General features: G+C 56.8%; 1 protein-coding gene across 6 annotated transcripts in view; it reads right to left on the reverse strand.

Moving 5' to 3' along the window:
• Positions 1-616: 616 nt before the first annotated feature.
• COL11A2 (collagen type XI alpha 2 chain) overlaps positions 617-25,925 on the reverse strand; it is a 30,770-nt gene continuing 5,461 nt past the window's right edge. For 4 of the 6 annotated variants that reach the window (XM_063605269.1, XM_063605270.1, XM_055113461.2 and 1 more), the window contains 61 exons: positions 24,521-24,712; positions 23,605-23,682; positions 22,896-22,958; positions 19,016-19,075; positions 18,869-18,910; positions 18,573-18,635; positions 18,163-18,237; positions 17,624-17,710; positions 17,336-17,392; positions 17,136-17,189; positions 16,978-17,031; positions 16,825-16,878; positions 16,584-16,637; positions 16,340-16,393; positions 16,213-16,257; positions 16,037-16,090; positions 15,567-15,611; positions 15,326-15,379; positions 15,095-15,139; positions 14,906-14,959; positions 14,635-14,679; positions 14,347-14,400; positions 14,173-14,217; positions 13,930-13,983; positions 13,488-13,595; positions 12,438-12,491; positions 12,076-12,129; positions 11,922-11,966; positions 11,784-11,837; positions 11,612-11,656; positions 11,413-11,466; positions 11,259-11,312; positions 10,971-11,024; positions 10,440-10,547; positions 10,199-10,288; positions 9,961-10,014; positions 9,623-9,730; positions 9,377-9,484; positions 9,181-9,234; positions 9,024-9,077; positions 8,720-8,827; positions 8,467-8,520; positions 8,233-8,286; positions 7,954-8,007; positions 7,738-7,791; positions 7,290-7,397; positions 6,862-6,915; positions 6,612-6,665; positions 6,425-6,478; positions 5,703-5,756; positions 5,330-5,437; positions 5,168-5,221; positions 4,974-5,027; positions 4,625-4,732; positions 4,418-4,471; positions 4,076-4,111; positions 3,836-3,889; positions 3,454-3,721; positions 2,744-2,856; positions 2,185-2,391; positions 617-1,740 (listed from right to left, as the gene is read on the reverse strand). In XM_063605269.1, the coding sequence (XP_063461339.1) occupies positions 1,600-1,740; positions 2,185-2,391; positions 2,744-2,856; positions 3,454-3,721; positions 3,836-3,889; positions 4,076-4,111; positions 4,418-4,471; positions 4,625-4,732; positions 4,974-5,027; positions 5,168-5,221; positions 5,330-5,437; positions 5,703-5,756; positions 6,425-6,478; positions 6,612-6,665; positions 6,862-6,915; positions 7,290-7,397; positions 7,738-7,791; positions 7,954-8,007; positions 8,233-8,286; positions 8,467-8,520; positions 8,720-8,827; positions 9,024-9,077; positions 9,181-9,234; positions 9,377-9,484; positions 9,623-9,730; positions 9,961-10,014; positions 10,199-10,288; positions 10,440-10,547; positions 10,971-11,024; positions 11,259-11,312; positions 11,413-11,466; positions 11,612-11,656; positions 11,784-11,837; positions 11,922-11,966; positions 12,076-12,129; positions 12,438-12,491; positions 13,488-13,595; positions 13,930-13,983; positions 14,173-14,217; positions 14,347-14,400; positions 14,635-14,679; positions 14,906-14,959; positions 15,095-15,139; positions 15,326-15,379; positions 15,567-15,611; positions 16,037-16,090; positions 16,213-16,257; positions 16,340-16,393; positions 16,584-16,637; positions 16,825-16,878; positions 16,978-17,031; positions 17,136-17,189; positions 17,336-17,392; positions 17,624-17,710; positions 18,163-18,237; positions 18,573-18,635; positions 18,869-18,910; positions 19,016-19,075; positions 22,896-22,958; positions 23,605-23,634 (4,185 nt within the window). In that variant the 5' untranslated portion in view covers positions 23,635-23,682; positions 24,521-24,712 and the 3' untranslated portion in view covers positions 617-1,599. Of the gene's footprint in view, positions 1,741-2,184; positions 2,392-2,743; positions 2,857-3,453; positions 3,722-3,835; positions 3,890-4,075; positions 4,112-4,417; positions 4,472-4,624; positions 4,733-4,973; positions 5,028-5,167; positions 5,222-5,329; positions 5,438-5,702; positions 5,757-6,424; positions 6,479-6,611; positions 6,666-6,861; positions 6,916-7,289; positions 7,398-7,737; positions 7,792-7,953; positions 8,008-8,232; positions 8,287-8,466; positions 8,521-8,719; positions 8,828-9,023; positions 9,078-9,180; positions 9,235-9,376; positions 9,485-9,622; positions 9,731-9,960; positions 10,015-10,198; positions 10,289-10,439; positions 10,548-10,970; positions 11,025-11,258; positions 11,313-11,412; positions 11,467-11,611; positions 11,657-11,783; positions 11,838-11,921; positions 11,967-12,075; positions 12,130-12,437; positions 12,492-13,487; positions 13,596-13,929; positions 13,984-14,172; positions 14,218-14,346; positions 14,401-14,634; positions 14,680-14,905; positions 14,960-15,094; positions 15,140-15,325; positions 15,380-15,566; positions 15,612-16,036; positions 16,091-16,212; positions 16,258-16,339; positions 16,394-16,583; positions 16,638-16,824; positions 16,879-16,977; positions 17,032-17,135; positions 17,190-17,335; positions 17,393-17,623; positions 17,711-18,162; positions 18,238-18,572; positions 18,636-18,868; positions 18,911-19,015; positions 19,076-22,048; positions 22,229-22,895; positions 22,959-23,604; positions 23,683-24,520; positions 24,713-25,925 lie in introns of all 6 variants that reach the window. The other 2 variants (XM_003808587.5, XM_055113463.2) reach the window with 2 other exon arrangements.

Consider the following 25,925-nt stretch of genomic DNA (forward strand, 5'->3'; position numbering starts at 1 on the left):
GCGCGGCCAGCCTTGGAAGAGAGGACTTCTTGGACACCTAACCCGGAGGGAGCAGAGCTTCTGAGTGCCCAGGAGAGGGAGGCTAGGGAAGTGGGGGACAGTCAAGAGTGGGGGGACACACGTAGGGACTGTGCCACTCCACCCAACACAAAGACTCAAAGAGTATGCACGTGACTACACGTGAGTGTGGAGGGCTTGGCCACAGCCCTGTCTTCATGACAGCACAGCACAAGGCTGATGGGGAGGGATAAGGTGACCAGAGGTACAGATGCAGTAAATGTCTTGGAAGTGGGCCTCAGCCTCCCCATTTACAGAGATTAGACTGGGCTATGTAGCACCGTCCCACCCACACCCAGAAGCAATCGCACACCGGTGTCAGAAACTGGAGCCATAGGGACCCCAAACCCCTACCTGGTGTCCCTGGGGCATTGTTTGTAATTTTATGCTAGTCACCCAGGCTTTGTAAACTCTGGGCCCTGACACCCCCGCTGGACAGGGCTTGCAGGGTATCTGGATTAAGCCATACAATTCTGGTAACCACTTAGCTGGGAAGAGGAAGCATCAGATGGGTGTCGGGGGAGACTGAAATAACAACACAAGCAGTGACACAGACACCTGGGAGGAGACAATCACATTATTTAACCATCAGTCAGCATGGAAGCTGGGCACAGGGTCCTGGGAGTCCCTTCCATATGCCACACATTAACCCTTTAATTGCAGGATCAGGGAAAGTGAGGGGTGCCCAGGGGAGGGACGGGGTGGCAACGAACATACTCAGTGGCTCAGGGCCATGGCAATTTACCAGCCAATATAGAAGAATTTTAATATTCCAGCCATCTGCGGGATGCAGCCCTGCACACACCCCACACTATTCCGTTTCTTCCCTGGGGGAGCATCCTGGCCCTCAAGTAGCAGGCAGTGCCTGCCAAACCCAGACCAAGTGGAAGAGACAGTGGGCACATGGGCCAGGCAGCCAACACCTGTGGGTTAGAGAGCCCCACCCTGGCAGAGTCAGAGCCCTGAGGCCAGGGAGACCACATATTCCAACTTTCACAGTGGGTGCGACAGGTGAGGTGGGAGGAAGGTGGGAGGGAGGTGGGGTTCAGCCCTCAAACCCCCCTACACACAGTCACTGAGGAAAGTCCTGACTCCAGGATGTGGGTGCCGGAGCCCACCCCTGAGACCCCTGTCTCCAACATCTGCTGATTTTTGTTGGCGTTTCTCTTTTTTGTTATTTTGCTTTCCACACTTTAAATAATTAATATAATTACTTTTAAATACAAAATACACCATGTCCTTTCTCTTCTCTTCCATTTGTTTGGGGTGATTGGGAGGTGAGTTTTAAATAAGGGTCTCAGCTCTCTAACGGGTCACAGGCTCCAGGTGGGAGGGCCAAGAGCCCCAGATGCCACTCCTCCCGTGGGGTGTCCAGGCAACCACTTCACCCCTCCCGTGGCCTGCCCCTGACTGAGGGCTCTCCACGCCCTGGCCCAGGGCTCCCTAGATAGTGAGGAGCCCTCTTGGGAGGTGGCACAGAGCTGATGTTGTGGGATTCCAGGTGGGCCTGGTTCCGATGGACAGGATCAGACAGAGACGGTCCTATCCCATGAAGCAGACAGGCCCCAGCAGCACCCCTCCCCGCCTCGGTGGGGCTCCCAGGTCTGAGAAGGAGGCATCCAGCACTGGCAGCTGCTCCAGCACAGGCGTTCGCACCTCCAGCACCATCCGGCCTTGCTGTGTCTTCAGGGGGAGACAAGAAAGTGTGAGCAGGATGGAGGCACCCCCCACCCCCTAACCTCAGGCCCAGGCTCACCTCTCCTCTGAGCACCTTGGCCCCATCAGGGTGACTCAGGATGTACAGACTGGCAGTGTCTGTGTGCCCATGCGTGTGTGTTTGCTTCTCCCCCACCGTGTGCCTCTGCTGGGCAGCCATGTGCCAGTCTGTGTACACGTCTGCATTACCGTGTGTGACGCTGGTGTTTGTACCCAAGTGAACCTCACCCGATGGCTTCCATCCTTTCCACCCTCCTCACCGGCCTTTGAGCTCCCTCAGGCATCCCTGACAATCCAGCAGGACGGACTCCTCCCTGCTCCCCCTGGGTGCCCTGCCCAAGGGGTCTTCCCACCTCCTTCCTCCAGCCTGAGTCTGAGATCAGCCCCCAACCCAGCTCTTCCTGTTCCCACCTGGCAGCCATCTCTGAATTCTTTGACATAGGGGCTAGTCTCCGGGCTCAGCTCATCCTCATTGGCCCCACGGAGTCTCAGGGGACCGTCACGGGCTGCTCCAGAGCAGGGGTAGGAGACGTCCTGGTGGGCTGAGACGCTGAGCAGCCGCAGGAAGGTGAGCTGGACCACACCCACTGGGGAGCCCTCTGAGTCCACGTAAGAGAACTGGAAGGAGAGAGAGGGCTGGCCTCAGAGGGAGACAGAGACGGGCCTCAGAAGCATCTACAGCACCAGGACAGCTGAGCCAGAGTCATGAGCAGGGAATGGCTGGAAGGCAAGGGCTGGGAAAGAAGTGAGGGGCTGAGTGGGAGCCAGGAGACTGGGGGTACACGAAAGGCAAAGTGAGCATCAGAGGACCGGTGAAAAGGAAAGGAAGAAAGAGCTAAGAAGTGGAGAAGGGGTGGCAGGCTCCAGGGGGGGCAACAGCCAGGGGACTGTCACCAAAACCCAGAAACCACTAAGCCCTGAGGGGGTACACTATGGGGCAGGGGAGGGGCAGCGAGGGGCCAGCTCTCACCTGCGTGACGTCATCCCTAGGCGTCACACAGGTCTCACCCCCTGCTGTGAAGTTGCAGAAAACTCGGAAGGCATCCCGAGCACAGCCCTGGTTGGGGTCGACCCAGTACTCTCCTGTTGGGTGAGGGAGAGGGGAGGTCAGGGCCACCTAGGTCCAGGCTCCAAGATGCTCTTTGCCCCCACATTCCCTCTTCCCTCCCAGCCCTCCCCATCATGCTCTTAGTCTCCTGGTCCTCCTCCCTCCCAGAGCCCTAGAATCTAGCCCTACTGCTGGATTCTACTGCTGCATCCTACTGCCGCATCCTACTGCTGCAGCCTACTTTCATCACGTGACACCTCTGCCCCCAACAGTAACCCCAGGCCCTCTGACTGGAGGAGGTCCGAGTATGGACAGCCTCATACTGGGACAACATGTGGTTGCAGGCGCTCACACAGATTCATCTGTTCAGGTGCAAACAGGTGTGTGCACGTATGTATGTTTATCTGCTCCTGCAGACACTGGGCTGATAACCAACTGGTACACACTGACCCAGATCAGTTGCTAAAGTATTGGGATACTTCTGACCTGGTTGGTAAATAGCTGCAGTTCCCAGCCCCTCAGCCCTCACCCTTAACCCAACACCTTCTCCAAGACTCCCCCAGCATCCATTCTGCTTGTTCAGTACCCATGCTGTTGGGGAGATGTTTGTGCACCCTGAGGCTAGCACTGACCATCGGGAAGCTCTGGGTGGCACAGCTTCAGGTCCTGGCAGGTGCGAGCAGGGCTGTCCTGGGTCCCTGTTGGCCGCCTCATCTGCTCGATCTCCTCCCGCAGGGAGTCGAGTGAGCCAAAGATCTCCTCCAGCCCCCCAGGACTGCCGGGGGCTCCCCCGGTCGGTATGGCCTCATCTTCCTGCATCAGACGGCTTCCATCCACCGAGCGCCGAGTCTTCTTGGGCATCTGAATGGGCAGTGGCTGGATCACCTCGCCTGGGGGACCCTGGGTGCAGGGACAGATGGAGAGGGCAAGAGACGAGGTTGGTGTGAGGGTGAAGTGTGGCAGCAGTGGAGCAGAGGGGTACGGCCCTGGGAGCAGCCCTGACTCCTCACTCACCGGGTGTCCTGGAGGGCCCTGCACACCCTTCTCTCCCTTGGGTCCGCCTGGGCCCTGACAAGGAATAAATGAGGTCATGGAGGGGTCAAGAGGTCAAGCATGGATCAAGGTCACAGAAAGATCAAATCAGCCTCCTGGCTGAAATAAGGGGCTCCTTGGGGGGAGTCTATTTGTCCTGGAGAGACATCATCAAGTCCAGAGGGGGTGGAGCAAAGGTCAGAGCTGAAGGGGGTCACTCACTGTGGCTCCTTTGGCTCCTTTGGGGCCAGCAGGTCCCTGTGAAATGAGGAACAAGAAAGAGACGGTCACTGCAGGGGAAGGACAGGACTCAGAGGAGCGGGGAGGCAAGGTCCCAAGTCCACAGGAGCCTCGGGTTACTACAGGAGGGGCAGTCCTGTGGGAATACCAGGACATTCAGAGCCCTGGAAGTATGGGGAGGAGGTACTGGTGGTGACAGGACAAATGGGGGACCCTGAGGACTATGCTTGTTAGGCTGGTAGTTCCATGGAAGTCGTTGGGAGGCTGTGGGTGGGCAGCAGAGGGGTTTAGGGGATTTTGTGGAGGAACAGAGGCAGTACTCACGGGGAGGCCGGGGGCACCTCCAGGACCAATGGGGCCGGATGCTCCTGGGATACCCTAGGAAGGGTAGTGGCTGGTTCAACTGGGTCCTCCTCCCACACCCTCCTGAGCACCTGCTCGCTTACCCACAGCTGAGTCCCAACTCCAACTCCACCCCTCTCCACCCCACTCTCAACCCCCACAACTTCCGGGACCATGCCCTCTACTCACCATCTCACCCTTCTGCCCAGGGGAGCCCTGAGGCCCAGGAAGTCCCCGATCTCCCTTCTCTCCCTGCTCACCCGGGGGCCCAATCAGTCCAATGAGACCTGGGTGGCCCTAGAGAAGGGTGCAGGCAGTCAAGAGAATGCAAAGAGGAGTCATGTGGATGGGGGAGAAGGGCCAAGAGGACATGGAGAGGGAGCCGGGCACAGGGTCCGTGAGTGGCCCTCACTGAGCAGGGACCCCCTGGGACTGGCTGCCGGAGGCCTGAAGCAGAGCAGTGGGCACTTGGGTCCCACAGGTTTCAGGGGCGAGGTGATGGGAGAGACACCTGGCCACGTGTCTGTCTGTCACTCACCTTCTCTCCCTTGGCTCCAGCATCGCCCCGGAGACCAGGCAGCCCTGGGGGTCCCTGTGGAGAGATGGGAAGTCATTCTCTTGAGGGAGAGGTGGGACCAAGTTCTCCCCAACAGCCTCCACTTCCTCCAGGGCTTCAGCTCTGTCCCAGGGCACTGCCCTCACCCCTCACCCAGCCCAATCCCAGTCACTCACCACAGGACCTGGGGGCCCAGCCTGGCCTGTAGCTCCAGGTCGGCCTTGCTGACCCTGAAGATTTGAGGGGGCCACAGGGGTCAGGAGGAGCATCCCCACACTGCACCCCTCCCATGGCCCCTCACTCCCACCCCAGCCCAACCCTTCCCTGCAGTGACTCACCACTGAGCCTGGGAGCCCCCTCAGACCATCAGGGCCAGGTTTCCCTGCTGGGCCTGCAGGACCCACCGGGCCTGTCTTCCCCGGGGCACCTATAGCGCCAGGATCTCCCTGAAACACACACAAGGAATGTGTCCTGAAGGGCAGAGGAGTGGGGTGTGGGCAGGGGGCAGAGGGTCCAAGGTGGGAGGTGGGAGGCAGGGAGGAAGGGCCAAACTCTAGGAGCCCCTAGCGCAGGAACAAGTACAGGGAACGCCTGTCCCCATAAGGGCCCAACATGGGAGAGGTGGAGATGGGGTAGGCATCTGGAGACGGAGGCATCTGAGGGGTGGGAGGCGAAGGGGATGCTCCAGCACTAGGGCAGCCTTTCCCTCACCTTGGCTCCCTTCCCTCCTTGTCGCCCCTCGGGACCAGGCGAGCCAGCAGGACCCTGCAGATGGAGTGGGAAGGAAGAGCACATGAGGCCGTGGGCAGCCAGGCTCAACTCTTCCCCCTTCCTGTCCTAGACACACACATACACATGCACACACACACATGTGCATACACAGGGACACGCGCCGAGGGCCGATTCACAGATGTGCAGAACAGATACAGCTGTGACAGTTGTGAAAATACTGGGTAGTCTGTACATTTGGTGAAGGGCCACTTGCCCACACCCTACCTGGTGGCCCATCTCCTGCCCCAGAAACTAAAAAGGTTCACCCCTGGCCCACAGAAAAGCTGGCCAGCCCCTCCTCCAGTTTCCATTCTGCTTTGTCAGTAACTACCACTACCCCTGGTGAAAACATACACACCAGAACCCAGGAACAAACATGCCTGAGATACCGCACACCCATCAACCCACCAGCTCCTGCACACACACTCGCCCAGTGCAATGAGATACCGCATACCCTTAAACCCACCAGCTCCTGCACACACACCCTGCCCCGGGCAATGAGATACCACACACCCTTAAACCCACCAGCTCCTGCACACACACCCACCCAGGGCAATGCAGACACCAGGCACCTCCCCACCCATCCCACCTGCCATTGCCCAGCCTCCATCCACACAGCCCAGGGACTGCCTCCCAAGGTCTCAGGGGTCCACCTCACTTACTCGCTTTCCAAGTGGCCCTGGGGGTCCATTCTCCCCGGTGGGACCAGGGGATCCCTAGGGAGAGAGGAATTGGGGTGGCTGAGTGTTTATCCTCCAGCCAAGGGACCCCTCAGGAGTGGGGCACAGAAGAGGGGTAAAGGGGATGAGGCTTGGGCTCAGGGGGGTGGTGGGGTCACCAGGCACTCACAGGCTGTCCTGGCTCACCATCCTCGCCTCGGTCACCCTTAGCACCATCCTGGCCCTGCAGAAGTGAAGCAAGGTCAGAGGTGGGCCCCCAACCTGGCTGGCATCACCTCCAAAACTGTCAATACCCCATCCCCTTGCCCACCCTGCCATACCCCCAGCTTCCCAATACCCAAGCCCGGCGGCCACACAGAGGACCCCCCCCATAGAAGCCCCACCCTTTTTGCCCCTTCCCTTCTCTGAGTAAGACTCACCCGAGGGCCACCTTCTCCAGGGGGGCCAGGGTCACCAGGAAAACCAACAGGACCCTGATCCAGATGGAGAATAAGAGTCAGGGTCACAGCTCCCTAAGCCCACCCAGCACAGACGCCCACAGGCACACGCCACTGCCTCTCTAGAGGCAGTGCCCACCAGTACCCCGCAGGAAGAGGTCTCCTGCACCCCTTTCCCTACCACGTGCACTGCGTGTTGTCTAATTCCTCAAGGTATTAACTGCAGGGCATCTCTCACTTTCTCTCTGGATCCTAGACCCCAGGCATCCCTCTGGATGCCCCATTCCCAGAGCATCCCCCAAACTCCAGGGCTCCCCACACTCCAAGATCCTCCCTCACACACACCCATATTCCCAGGTCTGTCATTCACAGGGCCTGAGAGGACTCAGCCCCCACCGCCCCAAACTCACAGGGTTCCCTTTGGGGCCATCATCGCCTGTGGGGCCTTTAGGCCCTGGTGGTCCTGGCTCTCCTGGCTGCCCCGACTCTCCTTTCTCTCCACGTTCCCCGCGTGGACCCTGCAGAACAAGCGGAGGACACAGATGGCCCAGGGAATCTTGAAGATCAGGGATGCAGCCTCTGCTTCCGAGACACCTTCAGCCATCCCCTACTCCCCTCAGTGACAATGGGACATACACAGAAAGTCAAGCCTATAAGGGGAGTTCCCTAGTCCCCTTCCCTTCAAGAAAGGGGAAGAAGGGCTCACTCAGACCAGGGATCAGGCCTCATAGAGGATGGCAGGGAGCAGAGACTCTTGCTGCAGAGGAGTTCCAGCTCAAGGAGGTCACAGGAAAAGTGGAGGCAGGGTTGAGGCGGGTGACGGGGACTGGGGAGTAAGGCCTTGGAGCTGTCACTCACCTTGACACCTGGCTCGCCCTGGATCCCTGGAGATCCTGACTCTCCTGGTTCCCCCTGCAAAGAGATTAGAGTCAAAAACCTCCTCTCCTTCCCCAGCCAAAAAATTCTGATATTCCCCACATCTCATTCTCTTTTGTCTCCCCACCCAAAATTGGCAGAAATCCAACTCCCATCCCCCACTTCCATGACTGGTCCACTCACCCCCTTCCCAGTTACCTTCTCTCCAGGGGGACCCAGGTTCCCAACACCTCCTGGGGGACCTTGTGGGCCCTGGAAGAGGAACAGAAATAGGTGTCATTGCTTAGGATGGAGGTGCCATTTCAGGGGCAAAGTCCCAGATGAGCAGCCCAAGGTTACAGCAGTGAGGCAGTGGAGGCCTCCCAGGAGTAAGGGCTTCTCTTGGCCCCTGAGACGATACTAGAGTTTATGGTCTGGGAAAGGGAGGCAGAAGACCAGACACATTGGTCTCAAGGGACAGGGGCTGAGATGACTCACATCAGCGCCATTGGGTCCAGCTGGACCTCGAGGTCCTGGGGGGCCAGGTGGTCCCTGGGGGAAACAGATACACCACAGATGAGGAAGGGAAGTGAGATGGCTGAGCATGAATGGTGGAGAGAGGAGGAGGAGGAGCCAGGCCAGGGAGTTGGCAGTGGGGTGTGGGGTGGGGGCTGGCCAGGGAGGGGGGTGACCAGTATTATGGTGGCTAGGGTCAGTAGGGGTCACACTCACCATAGGACCCACATCTCCTGTTTCTCCCTTCTCCCCAGAGGGGCCTGGCAAACCCTGTGCAAGTATACAAAACATGGGCCCAGGTGACCACCCCACCCAAAGCACAGCCCTAGGCAGATAGGCCCCACAGTCCCCTCCCCTCAGACTCCGCAGGCCCTCCAGTCCTCATCGGCAGGCTGCTGGCAGGGTCTGGGGCAAAACATCACCCCATCCTGACCCCACCTCTCAGCCCCTGTCCTATCCCCCAACACACCTGTAGGCCAATGGGTCCTGGGGGCCCATTGAATCCTCTTGTTCCTTCATCACCTTTGGCTCCAAAGTGTCCCTGGGGTCCCCGAGCTCCGGGCTCCCCATCTGCTCCCTGCAGGGTTGAGGAAAAGCAGAGACAAAGACGCAGGGATGGGTCATGGGTCAGGTGCTCTCTATCCACAAATACCACACACAGCTGGGTGCCAGGCCCAGAGCCCCTGCTCCCACTCCCAGCCACAAGGGCAGAGGGGAGCTGAGGGAGGACCAGAGGCTGCTGGGCCTTCGGTGGGGGTGGAGGGGTCACTCACCGCTGCTCCAGGCTGCCCCACAGGACCAATGGGTCCAGGGGGTCCAGGAGGGCCCTGGGTAAGAGAAGAGAGTCAGAGACACCAAAACAGGGAGAGAGATCAGGTGGGACTGAGGTTAAAGGCCAGGAGGTCAGAAGTCAAGGTCATGGACACTTACATGTTCACCCTTGTTCCCTTTGGTGCCCTTCTGTCCAGGGTCCCCCACCTCACCCTGGGAGGAGAAGGCAGACAAGATATTAGAGAAAGGTGATGGGTAGAGTGGGAAGGATGACATGACAGGGGCCAGGGGTCATGCCCAGGTCAGCCATCTCATCTGGAAAGAAGATTGGTCAGGGTCTGTGGGGTCCCCTCACCTTGTCTCCATCCTCTCCAGCCACACCTGGAGGCCCAGCAGGACCAGGAAGCCCCACAGGACCCTGCACTCCATCTCGGCCAGTCGGGCCAATGGGGCCCTTCTCACCCTGTGGGACAGGAGGAAGGAGTCATGGCCTGGAGGTGACCCTCACCCTCAAACACCCCACAGGAAACTTGTCATAGCCCATCAACCCTAGGCTCACAGACCCCTCCCCAGTACCCCTCCCCAGGACCCCCACACTCACTGGGACACCTTTCTCTCCTGCTGCTCCAGGGGGACCCTGCGGGCCTGGGCGCCCTGGCGGACCAATGGGTCCCCCTGATCCTGCTGCACCTCGTTCCCCAGGGGAGCCCTGAGAAAGCAAATGGTCAGACCCCCAGGAAGGAGACCCCAGCCCGCCCATACCAGAGAAACTCGGACCACAATTCCCAAAAGCTCCCAAAATCAGATGCATTCTGGCTGTCCCTGGACAGCCTCTGCCCAGCCCCACAGCCCCTGGTGGTATCAGAATGCCACTCTCACCCTTCCTCACCCACCCCTTTCCCGGGTCCTTTCTACCACCCCCCGGAACCCCAGACTCACTGCAGGGCCAGGGGGGCCAGAAGGACCTTCATTCCCCTTCAAACCAGGTCCACCCTATGAACCAGACGTTTGGGGAAGATGAGACTTCACGAAAAGAGAAGGGTGAGAGCTGGAGAGGGAAGACAGGCTCCAAAAGATGGAAGTGGGGAGTGACATGGAGGGGGTCAGGGACAGGGTCGGGGGGGGACTCAGGATGCTTGGTGCTTGTGACAGGCAGGGGTCTGGGAGTCACACTCACAGCAGTGCCTGGGAGGCCTCTCTCTCCTGGGAATCCCCTCAGACCAGCAGGACCATCCTTCCCTGGGGCCCCAGGGGGACCAGGGTCACCCTAAAAGGAAAGGAGAGGTGATGAGCCACAGCCATGCTCCCAAATTAAACAGAGAGCTCTCCAGCCCCCCCTCAAATCTCCAACTACCTGTTCCTTTCAGCACCCCAATCCCCAGTTCCCCCACTTCCCCTCTGCCTGGCCCCTCACTGACCTTTGTTCCTTCTTTTCCAGCCGTCCCAGGTAGTCCCTGCTCTCCAGGGGGCCCCGGGGGGCCTGGGTGACCTCTCTCCCCCATAGGGCCGGTTTCTCCTGCTGCTCCCTAGACAAAAGCAGAGAGAGTTCCTGCTCTCAGGCCCTTCATCTCGCTGTCTGCCAGAAGAGCCCACCCTGGCCACCCTAAAACACTCCTTCAGAACCCCTTTATCCCTGCCCCAAAGCTCCTGGGAAATTCCCCGGCATTCCTGGGCCACTGCTGGGTTTTCTCCTGCCCCATGTGGAGTAACTACACCACCTTGTGTCTCTGTTGGGGAACTGCCTCTCCTGGGGGACAAGACGATGAGAATGCGCCCCAAAACATACTGAAGTTCAGGACCCCTGCCTGAAATCCCAGCCCCCACCATTGACCCCAGCCCCAGGAGTCTGGGTCAGGTGGACCAGGGGCAGGGGCGTGTGACCGAGAGAAGAGGGGCAGACAGACTAATGCTAGGGTCAGGGGTCCATTCTCTCCTAGGGACAAACCTACCTGAGGTCCCACCACTCCTGGAGGACCAGGGGGGCCGGTCTTCCCTTGGAAACCCTAGGCGAGGAAGAGAGGAGAATGCAGTGAAAGCAGGTGTGGGCGCTGTGGGGTAGATTCCCAGGAGGAAGGATCCCAGGCAGGATCACACCGAGCCCTGGGCCCTGGGTCTGAGCAGCACCAGGGCAGGCTCCACTCTGCCAGGAGAACGTCCCTGTGGGCTTTCCAGACAGCTCTGGGGTTAAAGGGTCTGACGGAGCCCCCTGAGAATGGGTAGCCAGGAGCATCACTCACCACTTCTCCTCTTTGGCCTGGGTGTCCCGGCAGCCCGTCCTTCCCAGGGGGGCCCTGGAAGGAGTTCAGTTGTCAGGTGAACTCTCAGCTGGAAAGCGGGTAGGGAAGAAGGACTCAGAGAAGCGAGGTGGGTCAGAGCTCGGGGTCAACTTACCGGGGGTCCTTTCGGTCCAGGAAACCCGTTGGGACCCTGAGGTCCAGGGAGGCCCTAGAGACAGAGGTGGGGGGAGTCAGGAGAATGGGGGCAGGGGCTGAGTGGGGGAACTCAGCTTCCTTCCTGGGGTGAGGAGGGAGCTGGCTCACCCAGGCTCCCTGGGGACCTCAGGGGAAGGGGACTTTCGATCCACACTCACCCTCTCTCCAGGGGGCCCATGGGGGCCATCACCACCAGATGTTCCCTGTGGGGGGAAACAGAGTCAAGGAGTGGGAAGAGCTGCTTTCCAGCTGTCCCCGAGGTCAGGATGTTGAGGGAGAGCTGGGGCTGAGTGGGCAGGGGGCAGTTGGAGCCTTGTAGAGACCACTCACCTTAGCTCCAGACTTCCCAGTGGCACCTCGGGGTCCCCGCTGACCCCGTGGACCCTACAGAGGGAAGAGGAGTTGTCAGAGAAACCCAAATGCCCCCCTCTGGACCTTGAGCCACCTGTTTCTCTCCCCTGCACTCACCGTGGGGCCCCGTTCTCCCCGAGGCCCTGACTTCCCCGACAGGCCCTGGTGGGAATGAAGCAGAGAGAACATTACCCAGGGTGAGACTCCCCACAGACCCCCTCTACACCTCTCCAGCCCTTCCCTTCTCACCCCCTCCCACCCCCCAGCTTACCCGGGCTCCCTTCTCTCCACTGGCACCAGGAAAGCCAGGAAATCCTAGGGACCCCTGGTGAGAACGGAGAAGGGGGGAAATTGAGAAGTTATGAAAGGTAGGGTTCAGGAAGGGGCAAAGGGGGTCAGGAGAGGCCACAAAGGCAGTGGCCAGGGAGACCCGAGCTCTGCCAAGAACTAAGTGGCCTTGGACAAACCCCTGCTGCTCTCTGGGCCTCTTTCGGTCATCTGTAAAATGGGGGTCAGCTAAATTCCCTCTGGGGTCCCCCACTGCCCTGTATCTGTGCTTTCTGGAATCAGGGATCAGGGAAGGGAAGAGGAGGAGGGAAGAGGAGGAGGGGCACGTATGGGGCATGGCATCACCTTGGGTCCCTGACGTCCAGGATAGCCAGGCAGACCAGGAACACCCAGCTTGCCCTGTGGAGGGACAGGAAGCAGTTAGGAGTGAGAGGAGGCCCAGATGCCACTCCACCCCTGGAGACCTCAACCCTCACTTATAACAGCCAGCCCCCACCCAGCAACACACCCCACACACCCCAGCCTCTAGCCCCTCATTGCTTGCCCCACAGCTGCCTGACTTTTGTTGTCTCTCCTTCCCGTGAGTGGATTTTCCCCAATTCTAGTGCTGGGATCCCACCTCCCCTGCGCCTACAGAGGTATCAGGTCCTTCAGGGTCACTGTGATCTAGCTGCTTCCCACCTGTCAACCTCAGCTCCATCTACCCCATGAGGGAGGTGGGATCTACCCCAGCACCCACTCCTGCTTCACCAAGACCAATCCCCCTGCAGGCCCTTTGCCCACCACACCCCGACTCCCGTGCATGCCCCCTTCCCCAGAGGCTCCAGGGCTCATCCTGCCCAGGCAGCTGCAGAGCAGGGCTTAGAAGCAGAGATTCTGAAGCCAGACTGCCTGGGCATAACCCCTGGCTCTGCCCTTCACTGGCCATGTAATTAACAAGCATCCCTGTGCCTCTGTAAAACCTCAGCAAAACAGTACGTCACATGCCTACCTCATAGGATAGATAGGACGCATCAGCACAGCACCTGGCATAGGGCAAGTGCTGGGGAGAGTCAGCTCTGGAGACCACAGACCTCACTGCTATTAGACTCTCTCATCTCAGAACTCCTGCTGCTTGGAGTCCGAACGCATGTTCACTCTGCCTTGAAGCAACAGCTACTCTCTAAGCTTCGTCTCCATCCAACTCTTCGTGTCAGGGACTTTTCCTTGACTTCTTATATATCCCCTCTGCCCATCAGCAGCTGAGAGATGCCATTTACACAGACAGAAGTATGACTAATGCATGGCCATCTTCAACTGACTGGCTGACTTCAGCGGCGGGCACCCCCCATGCCCATCCTGACCCCAGTGCCCACACCCCCAGAGGACCCAGGCACAGAACCCTCATCCCATCACCTTCTCGCCCATGAGCCCTGGGGGCCCAGGGTCTCCAGTCGGTCCAGTGCGTCCCTTTGGCCCCTCAGGACCATCCTCTCCCCTGGAACCAGGGACTCCAACTTCGCCCTGTGTGAGAGGGAAGGACAGGTGAGTGCTGGGGACTGGAGGTGGGTTCTGGGCCCAGAGGAGAAACGGGCATCAGTGAGGCTGAGGAGGGCTAGAGGGGTCCCAGGAGCCACTGCAGGACAGGAAGCCCACAGGGTAGGGATAGTGTAGTGATGGGAGGGCAGGCATGACACAGACCATGGGGTTATCATCCTGTAGGGGTCAGGCTCCCAAGGGAACACAGCACTGGAACTGTGGAGTCTGGAGACTCAGGAGAATAAACTGGTGCTTGGCGTCTCCAGAGTGGAGGCTCAGTAGGACACGGAATTGGGGCCAGTGTGGGGTCTCTACTCACCCTGTCACCTTTCACGCCTATGTCACCTTTGAACCCAGGAAAGCCATCCTCACCCTGAGAAAGATAGAGGTGAGAGGGCACCACAGATGACAGAGGGCTGGGGTTCTAATGGGAATTCTGAGAACATAGGTGGAAGCAGGGGCTCGGGAGCTGGAGGGCAGTGCGGGGCAGGCTGGAGGGAAGGCAGTGAAGAGAGGAGATGGCAGGACTGAGGTGCTGGGAAGCTGGGGGCATGGTGCTCACCTTCTCACCCTTATGACCCTTCAGACCCCGAATTCCGTCCACACCCTAGAATTAGAGAGGGGATAGAAGTAGACTGATCAGGGGATGGAGGTGGGTTGGAAGGACCAAGCTCCTAAGACCCCATATAGCTCCCGTGACCACAGCCCTTTGTCTCCCAGCCTGGTGGTCAGTTACCTTGACCCCTCGAGGTCCTGGGTATCCTAGAGGACCCTGAGGTCCAGAGGGACCCTGGAAGATAAAAGAGAGGCATTTATAAAGGGGCCTCAGAGTGTCACTGTGGGGGCCTCCAGGGGTGGAAAAAATGGAAGTAACAACATTGCTGTCTGGGTAGGGTTACAGGGCACAGGAATTGAGAATGTGGCAGAGCCATATGAATAATGAGACAAGGGAATCCCAAGGACTTTGAGGCTCTAGAGTCTGGGTGGAGACTCCCTCAGGGGATAAAGACATGGAAGATCTCACCTGGTTTCCTTTGGTTCCAGGGGGACCTTCCTTCCCTGGGTGACCCTGGGAGTAAGGGATAGAAAATGTGACCAGTGGCCCCTGTCACCCTCTCTGCACCCCTCCCTACACTTCTTCCAACCCAAATTTCCTGTGACCTAGTGAAGCCAACTGTCCATGGACAAGCACCACCAGTGACCTATCAGTGCAAGGGTCACTGAAGGAGCTCTGAGGTCATGCACTGGGGTGGAAGGCCAAGGGGAACTGGATTCGGAAGTGGGGTCCCACTCACCGGGGGTCCGTCTGAGCCAGGCATGCCGGGGAGCCCTGGCTTCCCTTGAGGACCCTGCAGGAAGACAAAGAGGCTCAGGGTCACTAGAGGGGTCATGTCTGGACACAGACAAAATCCCAGCAGACATTTAGGGTTCTCCCTACACCCCCACTCTAAACCCCCTGTCCTCCAAATCACTTAGTCACTTACCTTCTCTCCATGAGGGCCGATGGCACCCTGGGGCCCGGGAAGACCCTACATACAGGGAAAGAGAAGTCACAGGGGCCTCCCAGGGTCTCTTCTATCCAGCCTCCCGGATTCAAAGCATGAGCAACAAGGGCCTGAAACCCTTAATTTCCTGTATCCTTCCAGGGTCTGACCCACTGTGGAAGCCCAAGGGAAGTCACGAAAATTGGGGAACGGAGTAGGGGCACTGCTCACCTGGGTCCCAGGGGTGCCCTGTTGTCCAGGAGGTCCTGGCTCTCCCTGGGGTCCCTAGAAACAGGTGACCAGGCACAGGTCAGAAGGAGATGGAGATAGAACACATTTAGAGCATGGAGCTGAGTCCCAGCAGTGAGGGCAAGAGCAGGAAGCAGGCAGGGGTCAAAATGGCAGCCAACAGGATGCTGGCAGGGACCTCAGGGGATAAGAATGGGGGTGGGATCTCCTATCCATCACTCACCAAGCTCCCTTTGGGGCCCTGGGGACCATCCATGCCTCGGACGCCCTGAAACACAAGATGGGTGTGAGCAGCCTGAAGGTGGCCCGGAGGGACCTGTGGTTTTCAGAGGCCCGGCCATTCCCGAGGGTGTGACGGTTAGACCTCCAATCCATCCCAAACCCAAGCAAACACAGCTGGCCCAGGCCTGCAGTGTGTGGGACTGTGGATCTGTGGGCTTGTGGGCTTTGGTTTTGTTTTTCTTGAAGATTTATTTCCTATGCCCAGAGCCCTCGGGGCACCACACCACATGGCCCTCCCTGTGCACGGGGAGCGAAGGCTGAGGCAGGGCAGTGTGGGGCCAGAGCAGGGGGAGCTCACAGGGAATGGGAAGCATGCCGAGAGAGGAGAGGGAGCAGGAAGGCAGCTAGAAAGGTGGAGAGTTGGAGAGGTCAAGGGGTCACCTCAGGGTCAGAAGTCAGGGAGTCACTTACAGGGGGTCCAGGAATACCAGGTGGGCCTTTGGGGCCAAGGAGACCTCGAGGTCCCTGCATTCAGGGTGAGGGGAGGAGACGGCATGAATGGATAAAACTGTGTCCCTTTAGTGCTCATGTCCCCCTCCTGGCTTCCCCAGAGCCCCCTCCCCCAGTACCAGCCCTTGGACACTCACCGACTCTCCAGGCAGCCCTCGAGGCCCAATCTCCCCGTCATCTCCCTGGAGGAGGAGGACACGGTAAAGCTGCTGTGCCTTCTAGACCTCCCCTGCACCCAGCCCCTACATTTGCCACTACACTTACCCTCTCTCCATCCTCACCAGGGGGACCAGGAAGGCCCTGGGCACCAGTATCACCCTGCAAAATGGGGGAACTCATAAGAGGGGCCTCAGAGCCCCCAACACAGGCAGACACCGAACCTCTGCACTTAGCCCATCCATTACTTTCACTGAGCTCCTGCCAAGCCTCCAGCCTCCCTTCCCTACCTATCCTCACTCCCATAGAAGATCTATCCCCAATTACAACACACACCCACTAATGTACTCACCCTATGGCCCTTCTCTCCAGGGAGCCCTGGGAGTCCATCAAAACCTCGGTCACCCTAGGAGGAGGAAGGATAGCCAGAGTGAGGACACGACCCTGTCCAAGCCCACCCCTCCCTACTGCACCCTGAGTTGGGGGGGTGCTGATCCTGGGGAAGCCTGGAGAACTAGGTCATCCCCAAGAAACAACTGAGCCCAGCGTGGGCTGAAGGCTACAGGCTTCAGGGAGGGGCCCAAGCCTGTTACCTTCACTCCAGGTTCTCCAGGCACCCCTCGGGCTCCATCAGCACCTGCCCGGCCCTGGGAGAACAAGGGAAGTGTCAGAACAAGCAGGGGCGCAGTCCCCTACCCTGCAGGCCCTGTCTCCCCACAACACCCATCCACCCCTGGGGCACTCACCCTTCGCCCAGCCTTGCCAGGAGGGCCTGTGAGGCCCTGAGGTCCTCTGGGGCCCTGGTGAGAGGAGAGATGGGGTGGGGTTAGGAGGCATAGGGAGGGGAGTGAGGGAGACTGAGCTGGTGAACAGATATGGGGGTGCAGTGGAGGAAAGTGGTCACCTGAGGTCCTAAGTCTCCAGACTCTCCTTTCAGGCCAGGGCTCCCAGGTTGGCCCTGGGAGAGAGAAGAGAGGATGGCCGTAGGGAAGGACACAGCCAACAGTGGCCTCGGAGTGTTCCCCAAAAGAAGCCCCTTTCCAGAACTATCCACACCCCACACACAATTAAAGCATCCTCCACCCGAGCACCCTGCTCACTCACCAAGGGTCCAGGGCGCCCTGTGTATCCCATGGGGCCAGGGGGTCCACGGAGCGCCAGCTAGGGGAGCAGGGGGACAGCAGAGCTGAGGGACAGGCAGTGGGAACCCCCAGCCCCAGCACTCTCCAAATTCACCCTTCCTCTCCTGATCCTCATCCACTGCCCAGGATTCTCCCCAACCTCCCTGTTAACCCCAAACCAACCCAGGCCTCCCCTGCTGCACACTCACTCCAGCCAACCCTTCCAGTGCCCCCCAGAGCCTTCCCTTTCCAGGGAAGCAGCCCCACTCACCCTCGCCTGCTGCAGGATCGCCTGGGCCTGAGCCTCCTGGGCCGCCACCACAGGGCCCTTGTCACCCCCACCACTGCCAAACCGGAACTGAGGGCAAGGAGAGAAGGTCCAGGTTCTCTTCCAAGAAAGCCGTGGGACCCTCCCAGCCAGAGGCTTTCTCCAGCGTTTCTGCCCCTTGCCCCAGGTTCTGCCCATCCAGCATTTCCCATGGCTTCCAGATAATCACTTAGAGGATTCCAGAAACTCAACTCCTGCCCTCCTCCACTGTCCAGCCTCTGCCTCCAGAAAGACTCTCTTTTGGTTCTAGAGCTCCTGAAATATAGGCTGTTCTGCCCAGTCCTAGAAGACTGGTGTTTTGTTCTAGGTCACCTAATGAGGCCCCATCTCCCCAACCCCAAAGACGAATCCCTTTGGAGTGATGATCTTTGATGATCTTTAGAGACTCCTCCATAGCTTTCCTGCCCATCTGGTTCTTGGTAACATGACACAATTCCTTGTCTTCCCCATCAGCATGTTCCAAAACCCAAGAGACAACTCACTGGGAGCATGAGAGATGTGCCAGGAGGACCAGGAGCCCCATCTGATCCAGGGAGCCCTGCTCGGCCAGGGGGGCCCTGGAGTGGGAAGAGAATGCAAAAGATGGGGTGAAAGATAAGGGGACATCAAGATCTTAGCATGATTTTGAAATATCCTCTTCAATAGAATAAGTGTAGACTGCTCTAGCTCTTTCCTGAGTCTCCCACCCCCATGGGGAAAATTGAGGGTGAGAAACCAGATCAGCACCCTCCCCAACCAGAGTCTGCCCTCCTTTCTGGTTGCTGGGAAGCACAACCATCCCCCCATTCATTAACAAGCCACCTAACAGGAAATTACTGGGCATGGTAGCCCCCTGCTTGGATACCACTAGCTCCCCCGAAGCTCCCCCGTCACATAGAGGACACCCCCTTACCCTCTCTCCAGGGTCTCCAACTGGGCCTGGGTTCCCCTGGATGCCAGGGGGCCCAATCAATCCCTGAGGAACAAAAGAGTAGGGGTCAGGTGTGGGCATTCAGACAGGTGTGGACACTCAGCCTGTGGCTGAGGAGTGGTCTGTGCAGAAGAGATCTGGGAATCTGGGAAGCGTTGATTGGAGGGATGCTCCCGAGTTCTGAGGAGGAGGCCTGGGCATATGTGGGGAAGGCTCAGATGAGCACATAGAAGGGGTTTCTAAGAAAAGAATGGCCACCAGGTCACTGCTAGACTTACCGCAGGGCCTTCTGGGCCAGGGGGCCCCTCCACGAGCATACCCTGTGGAGTCAAAGGTTAAAAATCAGAGGCGACAGGACCAGCACACTCAACCCCACTTGCTTCTCCTATTTCCACTGCCTCAGCCCTGTGACCAGCATAACTTACAGGTTCCAACACTGCAGGCTCTCCTTTCTCTCCCTTCAGCCCTCGGGGTCCATGGGCAGCCTGAAGGAGACACACATGTAGCCCCCAGTGGGGCCCGTGAGCAGCCAGGACACTAGGACTTTCTCCATCTCAACTCCAACCTTGATTCTTAGATCCTCTCGAGACCACTTCAGCCCTACCCAAAAGCCCCACAGCCCTCCCCTAAAACTCCCTCTTCACAAACCTTTCAAGCCTGCCAAGGAGACCTCAGGGTTCCCTGCCCCGCCAGTTCCCAGCCCCACCTCAGCAAACACAACCTCTCCATCTCCCTGAGAGCCTCTTTCAGGAAAGTCCCCAGAAACTTCCAGTGTTTTTGTTTGTTTGTTTGTTTTTCTTTTTTTTTGAGACGAAGTCTTGCTCTGTCACCCAGGCTGAAGTATAGTGGCGCGATCTCGGCTCACTACAACCTCTGCCTTCCAGGTTCAAGTGATTCTCCTGCCTCAGCCTCCCAAGTAGCTGGGATTACACTGGGATTACAGATGTGCACCACCATGCCCGGCTAATTTTTGTGTTTTTATTAGAGATGGGGTTTCACCGTGTTGGCCAGGCTGGTCTCAAAGTCCTGACCTCAGGTGATCCGCCTGCCTTGGCCTCCTAAAGTGCTGGAATTACAGGCGTGAGCCACCACACCTGGCCCCTTTCAGGGATTTTTTTAAACCACCCACCTTCCCAAACCCTCTTCTAGAGGACCCTATCCCATCTCCCAAACTCCCTCCCTAGAACCTTAAGAAACCTTCCACACATTTACCCCAATACATCATAAAAGAATCTCTCTAAGATTGTGGGTAGATTTTTATTTGGGGTAAGAGGAGGGCATGGACCCACATGAGAACCTGATAAAAGCTAGGCTGGGCGAGGTGGCTTACGCCCATAATCCCAGCACTTTGGGAGGCGGAGGCAGGCAGATCACCTGAGGTCAGGAGTTTGAGACCAGCCTGACCAACATGGTGCAACCCCGTCTCTAATAAAAATACAAAATTAGCTGGGTGTGGTGGCACATGCCTGTAATCCCAGCTACTTGGGAGGCTGAAGCAGGAGAATCGCTTGAACCCAGGAGGTGGAGGTTGAAGTGAACCAAGATTATGCCATCGTACTCCAGCCTAGGCAACAAGAGCAAAACTCCATCTCAAAGAAAAAAAAGAATCTGATGAAAGCTGTGAGTCTTTCTCCAGAAATGAGAAAGTATATGCTATTATGCACAGAATTTTATTTAGGATTTCAAAGGGTTCACAAGTTTAAATATGCCCCAGAGGTTAAGCATCCATACTCTAAGTAAATTTGGAGGCCAGGCATGGTGGCGCACGCCTGTAATCCCAGCACTTTGTGGGGCCGAAACAGGCAGCTCATTTGAGGTCAGTAGTTTGAGACCAGCCTGGCCAACATGTGAAACCCCGTCTCTACTAAAAATACAAAAAATAGCCGGGCGCAGTGGCACATGCCTGTAACCCCAGCTACTCGGGAGGCTGAGGCAGGAGGATCGCTTGAACCCAGGAGGCAGAGGTTGCAGTAAGCCAAGATCCTGCCACTGCACTCCAACCTGGGTGACAGAGTGAAACCCTGCCTCAAAAAAAAAAAAAAATGGAGAGCAGTCCCCACTGAATGCATTGCCCTTCCTCTGGCCCTCAAGCACATTCCAAGCCCACCAGTTCCCTCCCTTGCACACCTCCACTCAGATACCTGTTCCCAACTCTAGGGCCAGAAACAAAATAAGAACATGGAGAATGGGAGACATTCACCACCACCCCAACTCCCCCCAACAAAGATCTTCAGAATGCCCCTCTCCACCTTCATTCTGACCAAACAGCAATGATCAGTTTCAAAATTCTCTGAAATCCCATATCAACCCCAAATACCCAGAGAGCAGCATAAAGGAAAGGCAGTAGAAGCTCAAGGGAGGCAAGAGAGGGGAGGTATGGGATGCGGGAGCAGGGTAGAGGAGGCAGCCAGAACTGCAAGGCAGGCAGAAGACGGAGCGGAGTAGACAGGAAGCAGTCCCACTGACAGGGAATACTGGAAGATATGAGAACAACTAAGGGACACAGAACAAAATGACAAACACTTGGAAGCAAGAATGATGCCAGGGCCGAGGAAAATTAAACATGGCCAACATGGCTAGAAAACAAACTGGACAAACAGGAAGTGGCTGAACAGACAGGAAGCAGCGAAGGAAAGAGGATCCAGGAAGCGAATCTTCAACAACAACATGGCTACCGTGACCCAGAGAGAAAAGAAAGGCACAAAACAGGTAGAATGTGACTCCTGCAAAGGGAATCATGACAGTGAAGGGTAATTCTTCCAGAAAACACAAACATCAAGGCTAGGACACACAGGAAGTAGCCATGAGAAATATCGAGGCCCACAATGGAAACTTTATGATTTAAATGACCTGAGACATACAGGAAGCGGCTTATTGTCAAAGGAAATTGTCACAAGATAGCATGAAAAACTAGAGCCAGAACAGAAATAATAAATCCTTTGCAGTCCAACCTGACACAGTTACCAAGATGGATGCCACAGCTGGAGAAGGCAGGAAGGGACAGATAATAAGTGGCCTGTAGGTTAAAAAAAGGTAACATAGGAAGTTAGATCGTTTGGTAGAAACATGAACAAAAAATTGTTTCACCAAGAAGAAATGATAGAGAAACACTGAAAATGGACACAAGGTAGTAGTTTATTGACCAAAAGCTTTATGAAATCCAGCTTCAGTTAGACAGGAAGTGATCAAGAAAGACAGGAAGTGGCTACATAATTTTTTTTTAAATTCCCAATTGCCCTGAGCAGAAGTATCCACAAGAGTCACAAGGTAAGACATTTGGCAAAGGAAGGCAGGTAGTAATCTTCTCAAGCAACATATACATCATATGTGAACAGAAGATGACAAGTCACAGATGGGAAATAGCTCACAGCCAACAGCCAAGGATCGAAACCAACAAGAAGCAATTCCTGTAGCTCCCACTGGTAGTCAAGAATGAAAGAGAAGCTCCTTTCACTTACGGCTCCTGAGTGGGCTGTCTCCGCAGAGAGGGCAGGGCCAAGCTCTGTCTCCTCACGATAATCATCCCCATAGCCATAGGTGTAATCGTAGGGCCCTTCAGGGGGGTCTGTGCCACCCTCCCCATATTCCTCTGCCCGGAACCTGTCGGCTGTGGGGGGGACCTGGAGATCTGTCTGCTCCTTCCCAGGGATGGGGAGGGAGAGGGGCAGATGGGGATGTTAGGGCTGAGAGGAGGCTTACCCTGGACCCCAGGGTGTGACAACTTCTAGCCCAAAGGATTCCGAGGTTAATCAGAACTGGAGTTTTTCTCCCAAGAATAGCCATGGGAGTGGTTGTATATAAATGGAAGGGCCATCAAAGGCCAAAAATGGGGAGAGATGTCCAGAAAGTGGGTCCAGTGGGAAGAAGTGGTGGATAAAATGAAGGGTGGCCGGAGGACTGGATGCAGAGTGGACAGTCCATGGACACAATGACAGACAAAGGAGTCCAGGAATGACCAAAGAGATAGAGAAGACAAAAGGTGACAACATTGGACAGAAAGTGGCTCCTGGGAACAGAAATAGGACATAGAAAGTAAGACCATTAGACACCAACATGGAGACGAAGTCACTCAGGAATCAAAGAATCATGGAAGGAGGCCTGGATACTGAAGGGAACTGGCTGGACTTAGAGAGTCAAGCAGGCCCATAGTTCTAGAGTGACCCAAAGACAGAGGCCATCGATGGAAATGAGGAAGAACCCTCCGGCCAGAGGAGGGGCTGGTCCATCAAGACGTCATGGGCTGAGGGGAGTGAGTCACAGGTGCCCACTGCCCCCAGATGGGGTGAGGGTGGGGCATAGAGTTACCTCCTCAAGGGGTGGCAAGAGGCTCGACTCCAGGATTTCTTCCTCTTCACCTGGGGTGGGGTCCTGACCCCAAGGAGAGAAGGAGAAGAGTAGCACAGGGTGGGAAGGAAGGAGAAAGGTTAGCAGAAGGGAGGCAAAGCAGCACCTGTCCCCCGAGGGCAGGGTCTGTCTGTGCTGGGGGATGGGGGAAATCTCAGATCTTGCAGCCCCTTTGGAGGGGGATAGTTTGGGGAGAGTGAACCTCCAAGGTCATAGAGGTTTGGGGGCAGAGATCTGGATGCCCCGGCTCTACCTGCCGGTAACTGCTGCCTCTGGTCCTGGGGCGGGGCCAGGCAGTGGGGGAAGCTGCCCTCCGAGCTGGGCATCGGGAAAGGGGAGGCTGCTCCCATGCTGGGCCAAAGCCTGCAGTTGGAGAGGGCCTCCGGCCTGGTGAGGGGGACGCCTGCCAGGTCACTGACCTCTTGGCAGGTGGGGTAGGCTTTCGGGGAGGGGTCCGATGCCCCCTAGGGGAAGGGGGAGGCCTGTGGTGGGGGCTCCCAGGGCGCTGCAGCAGAGAGACAGGGAGGGGGCAGGAAGTAAGTAAATCCCCATAATCTAAACACAGTGTGCCTCTCCCCACGGCATGGGGGAGGGGAGGAAGGTGTCCTAGGAGATGATTGCTGGGGGTGCTGGGAGAAAGGGAAGAAATGAAGGGGTCCCTTGAGTTTACCTGATAATCAGGGGTTGTCCCCGTAGACATCACATCATGATAGGGGGGCTCGTAGTCATAGTAGAGAGACTCAGTGGGCTGGGATTGGGGGGTGGGCATAGACAGGAAGGGGATGGGGTAATTGGAAGGTGTGGGGTGAAGGGCGGGAGAGGGAGATATAAAGATGGTGTGGGAGTTGGGAAACGGGGGAGGTGTGGAGTTGGGAAACAGAGAGTTGAAGATGAAAGGAGAGGTTGAGGGTCAGGAGGGAGGTGGGGAGAGGTGGAACAGAGGGAAGGGGTTCCACATGTGGGGCAGAAGCAGACATGATTAAGAGATTGACCCTCTGATCTTTAGACCACTGACCCCAGAGCCTATCTGTATTCTAACTCTCCAGACCCCACCCAACCCAGGCTCCCTTCCCTTCCCTTCCCCCTACTACCTCCCCTTTTCCTGCCCCTCCAGGTAGGTGGGGGCCAGAGACTGGGCTCCCCACTCCCACACTTCTGCAGACCCACCCCTCCTTTGATATTCCCTCCATCCCTACTCCTTCCCATTCCTCCTCCTTGGTCTCACCATCCCGACCGCTTTCTCCTGGCTTCAGTCCCCTCTCCTACCTGCCTCCCCAGCTCTCACCCCTCTCCCACTGTCTCCCAATCTCTTAATTCAAAGAAGGAAGGGAAAACCCAGGGACACAGTTCCAGGAAGACTGGAAGAGGAGACGCAGACCAGGGAACACAGCTCCCAGCCACAAATTCTTCCTAACAACTCTTTTTATTTTTAGATGAAAATAAAAAGGCTGATGAATGAGGACTAGGAGGAGGGGGTGATGGGAATAGGGAGATGAGGGTGGGGAGGACAACTAAGGAGGAGAGATGCCTGGGTGTCTTCCCTCTCTGGGGTGTGCTGCACTTGGGGGTTCTCCCAGCTCCCTCACCTGGCTCTGGGGTTCCTGATTTTGTGGCCTATGAAGTCTTGATGGTTGCTGCTGTGGAGATCTCTGGGCTCTGTGAGGCTGTTGGTTTTGGGGTCTTTCCCTCTGGCCCCCCTCGCATTCCAGCTCCTTCTGTTCACATGATTCATAGGCTGCCTGGACCCCTGGGACAATGGCCAGCTCCTGGACATCACCCTGCAAAGACATGAGAGAGATGGAGCGGAGAGATTCAGAGAGAGGCAGAGGGTATCATCCGGGAGAAAGAGTATAGGAGGCCAATCCTAGGTAAAACCCTAAGATGGGAGAAGGTCACTGTCAGTCCTCCATATGCATAGCCCTTTTCAGTTTTCAAGGGATCTCATAGGACCTTCATAACAACCAGGAAAGTTGGCAGAACAAGGATCTTTCTTTCTACCCATTTTTCAGACACGTTCCATTCAGAAAAGCCCAAAAAGGCAATGACTGCCCCAAGGTCACCCAGAGTGGCAGAATCAGGACCAGATCCCAGGCCTTCCAGAATTCTTTGCCTCCCCTCTGCGCTTTGTGGCAATGCATGAGCCCTTCCACAGTGGCTTCCAGAGACAGGGCTCAGCTTTAGATGCCTTGGCCTTCCAATGGCAGTGATGATGAGAATTCTCTGGACCTCTAGAAATGGAGTGGGGAGAACCCATTCCTGAGTTCTAATGGCATTTACTTTTGCCCACACATGGTGCTTAGCATACTCTCCATTGCACCGTAATTTAGGGATGTTGTCTCATTTCCAGAGCCCACCTGGGAGCTCTTGGGGGTGATAGAGACTTTATATTCTCTTCTTTGTTCTCCTTGTCCAGCAGGTATTCAGAAAATGTTGACTGGCTTGGAGGGTGAATGGAGGGATGGGTGAATGGAGGGATGGATGAATGGATAGATGAGTGGATGGGTGGCTGGGGGCTTACATGCATTAATGAATGGGAGCATTGATAAATAGTGAATGAATAAATGTACGTATGGGAGGGTGGACTGGTGGGCAGATGAACAGGGGTTACAGAGTAGATGGAAGCAAATGGGTGAATAGGTAGATGGGTGAACTTATGTGGGTGAATGACTGGTCGGATGGGAAGTAAGTGGGTGAGGAGATGGGTGCGTGAGTATATTGAAGGAGGGAGTGGTTGAGTTGGTGGAAGGATAATGGATAGATGGTGGCTGAATGGATGCATGCATCCTTGTGTGCATGGGTAGATGGGGAGGGTGGGTGGGTGAGTGAATAGCTGGATGGAGGAGTTGAAGAGGATAGATGGGTGGAAGCATAGATGGGTGGTTTGAAGGGGAGAGTGGTTAAGCAGGGGGAGGATTGACAGGTGGGTGGATATAAGCCTTCATGCATGACTAGGTGGGCCTGTGATGCATAGATGAGTAAATAGATGGGGGA

The sequence above is a fragment of the Pan paniscus genome, chromosome 5 (assembly GCF_029289425.2).
Source record: "Pan paniscus chromosome 5, NHGRI_mPanPan1-v2.0_pri, whole genome shotgun sequence".
Lineage (NCBI taxonomy): Eukaryota > Metazoa > Chordata > Mammalia > Primates > Hominidae > Pan > Pan paniscus.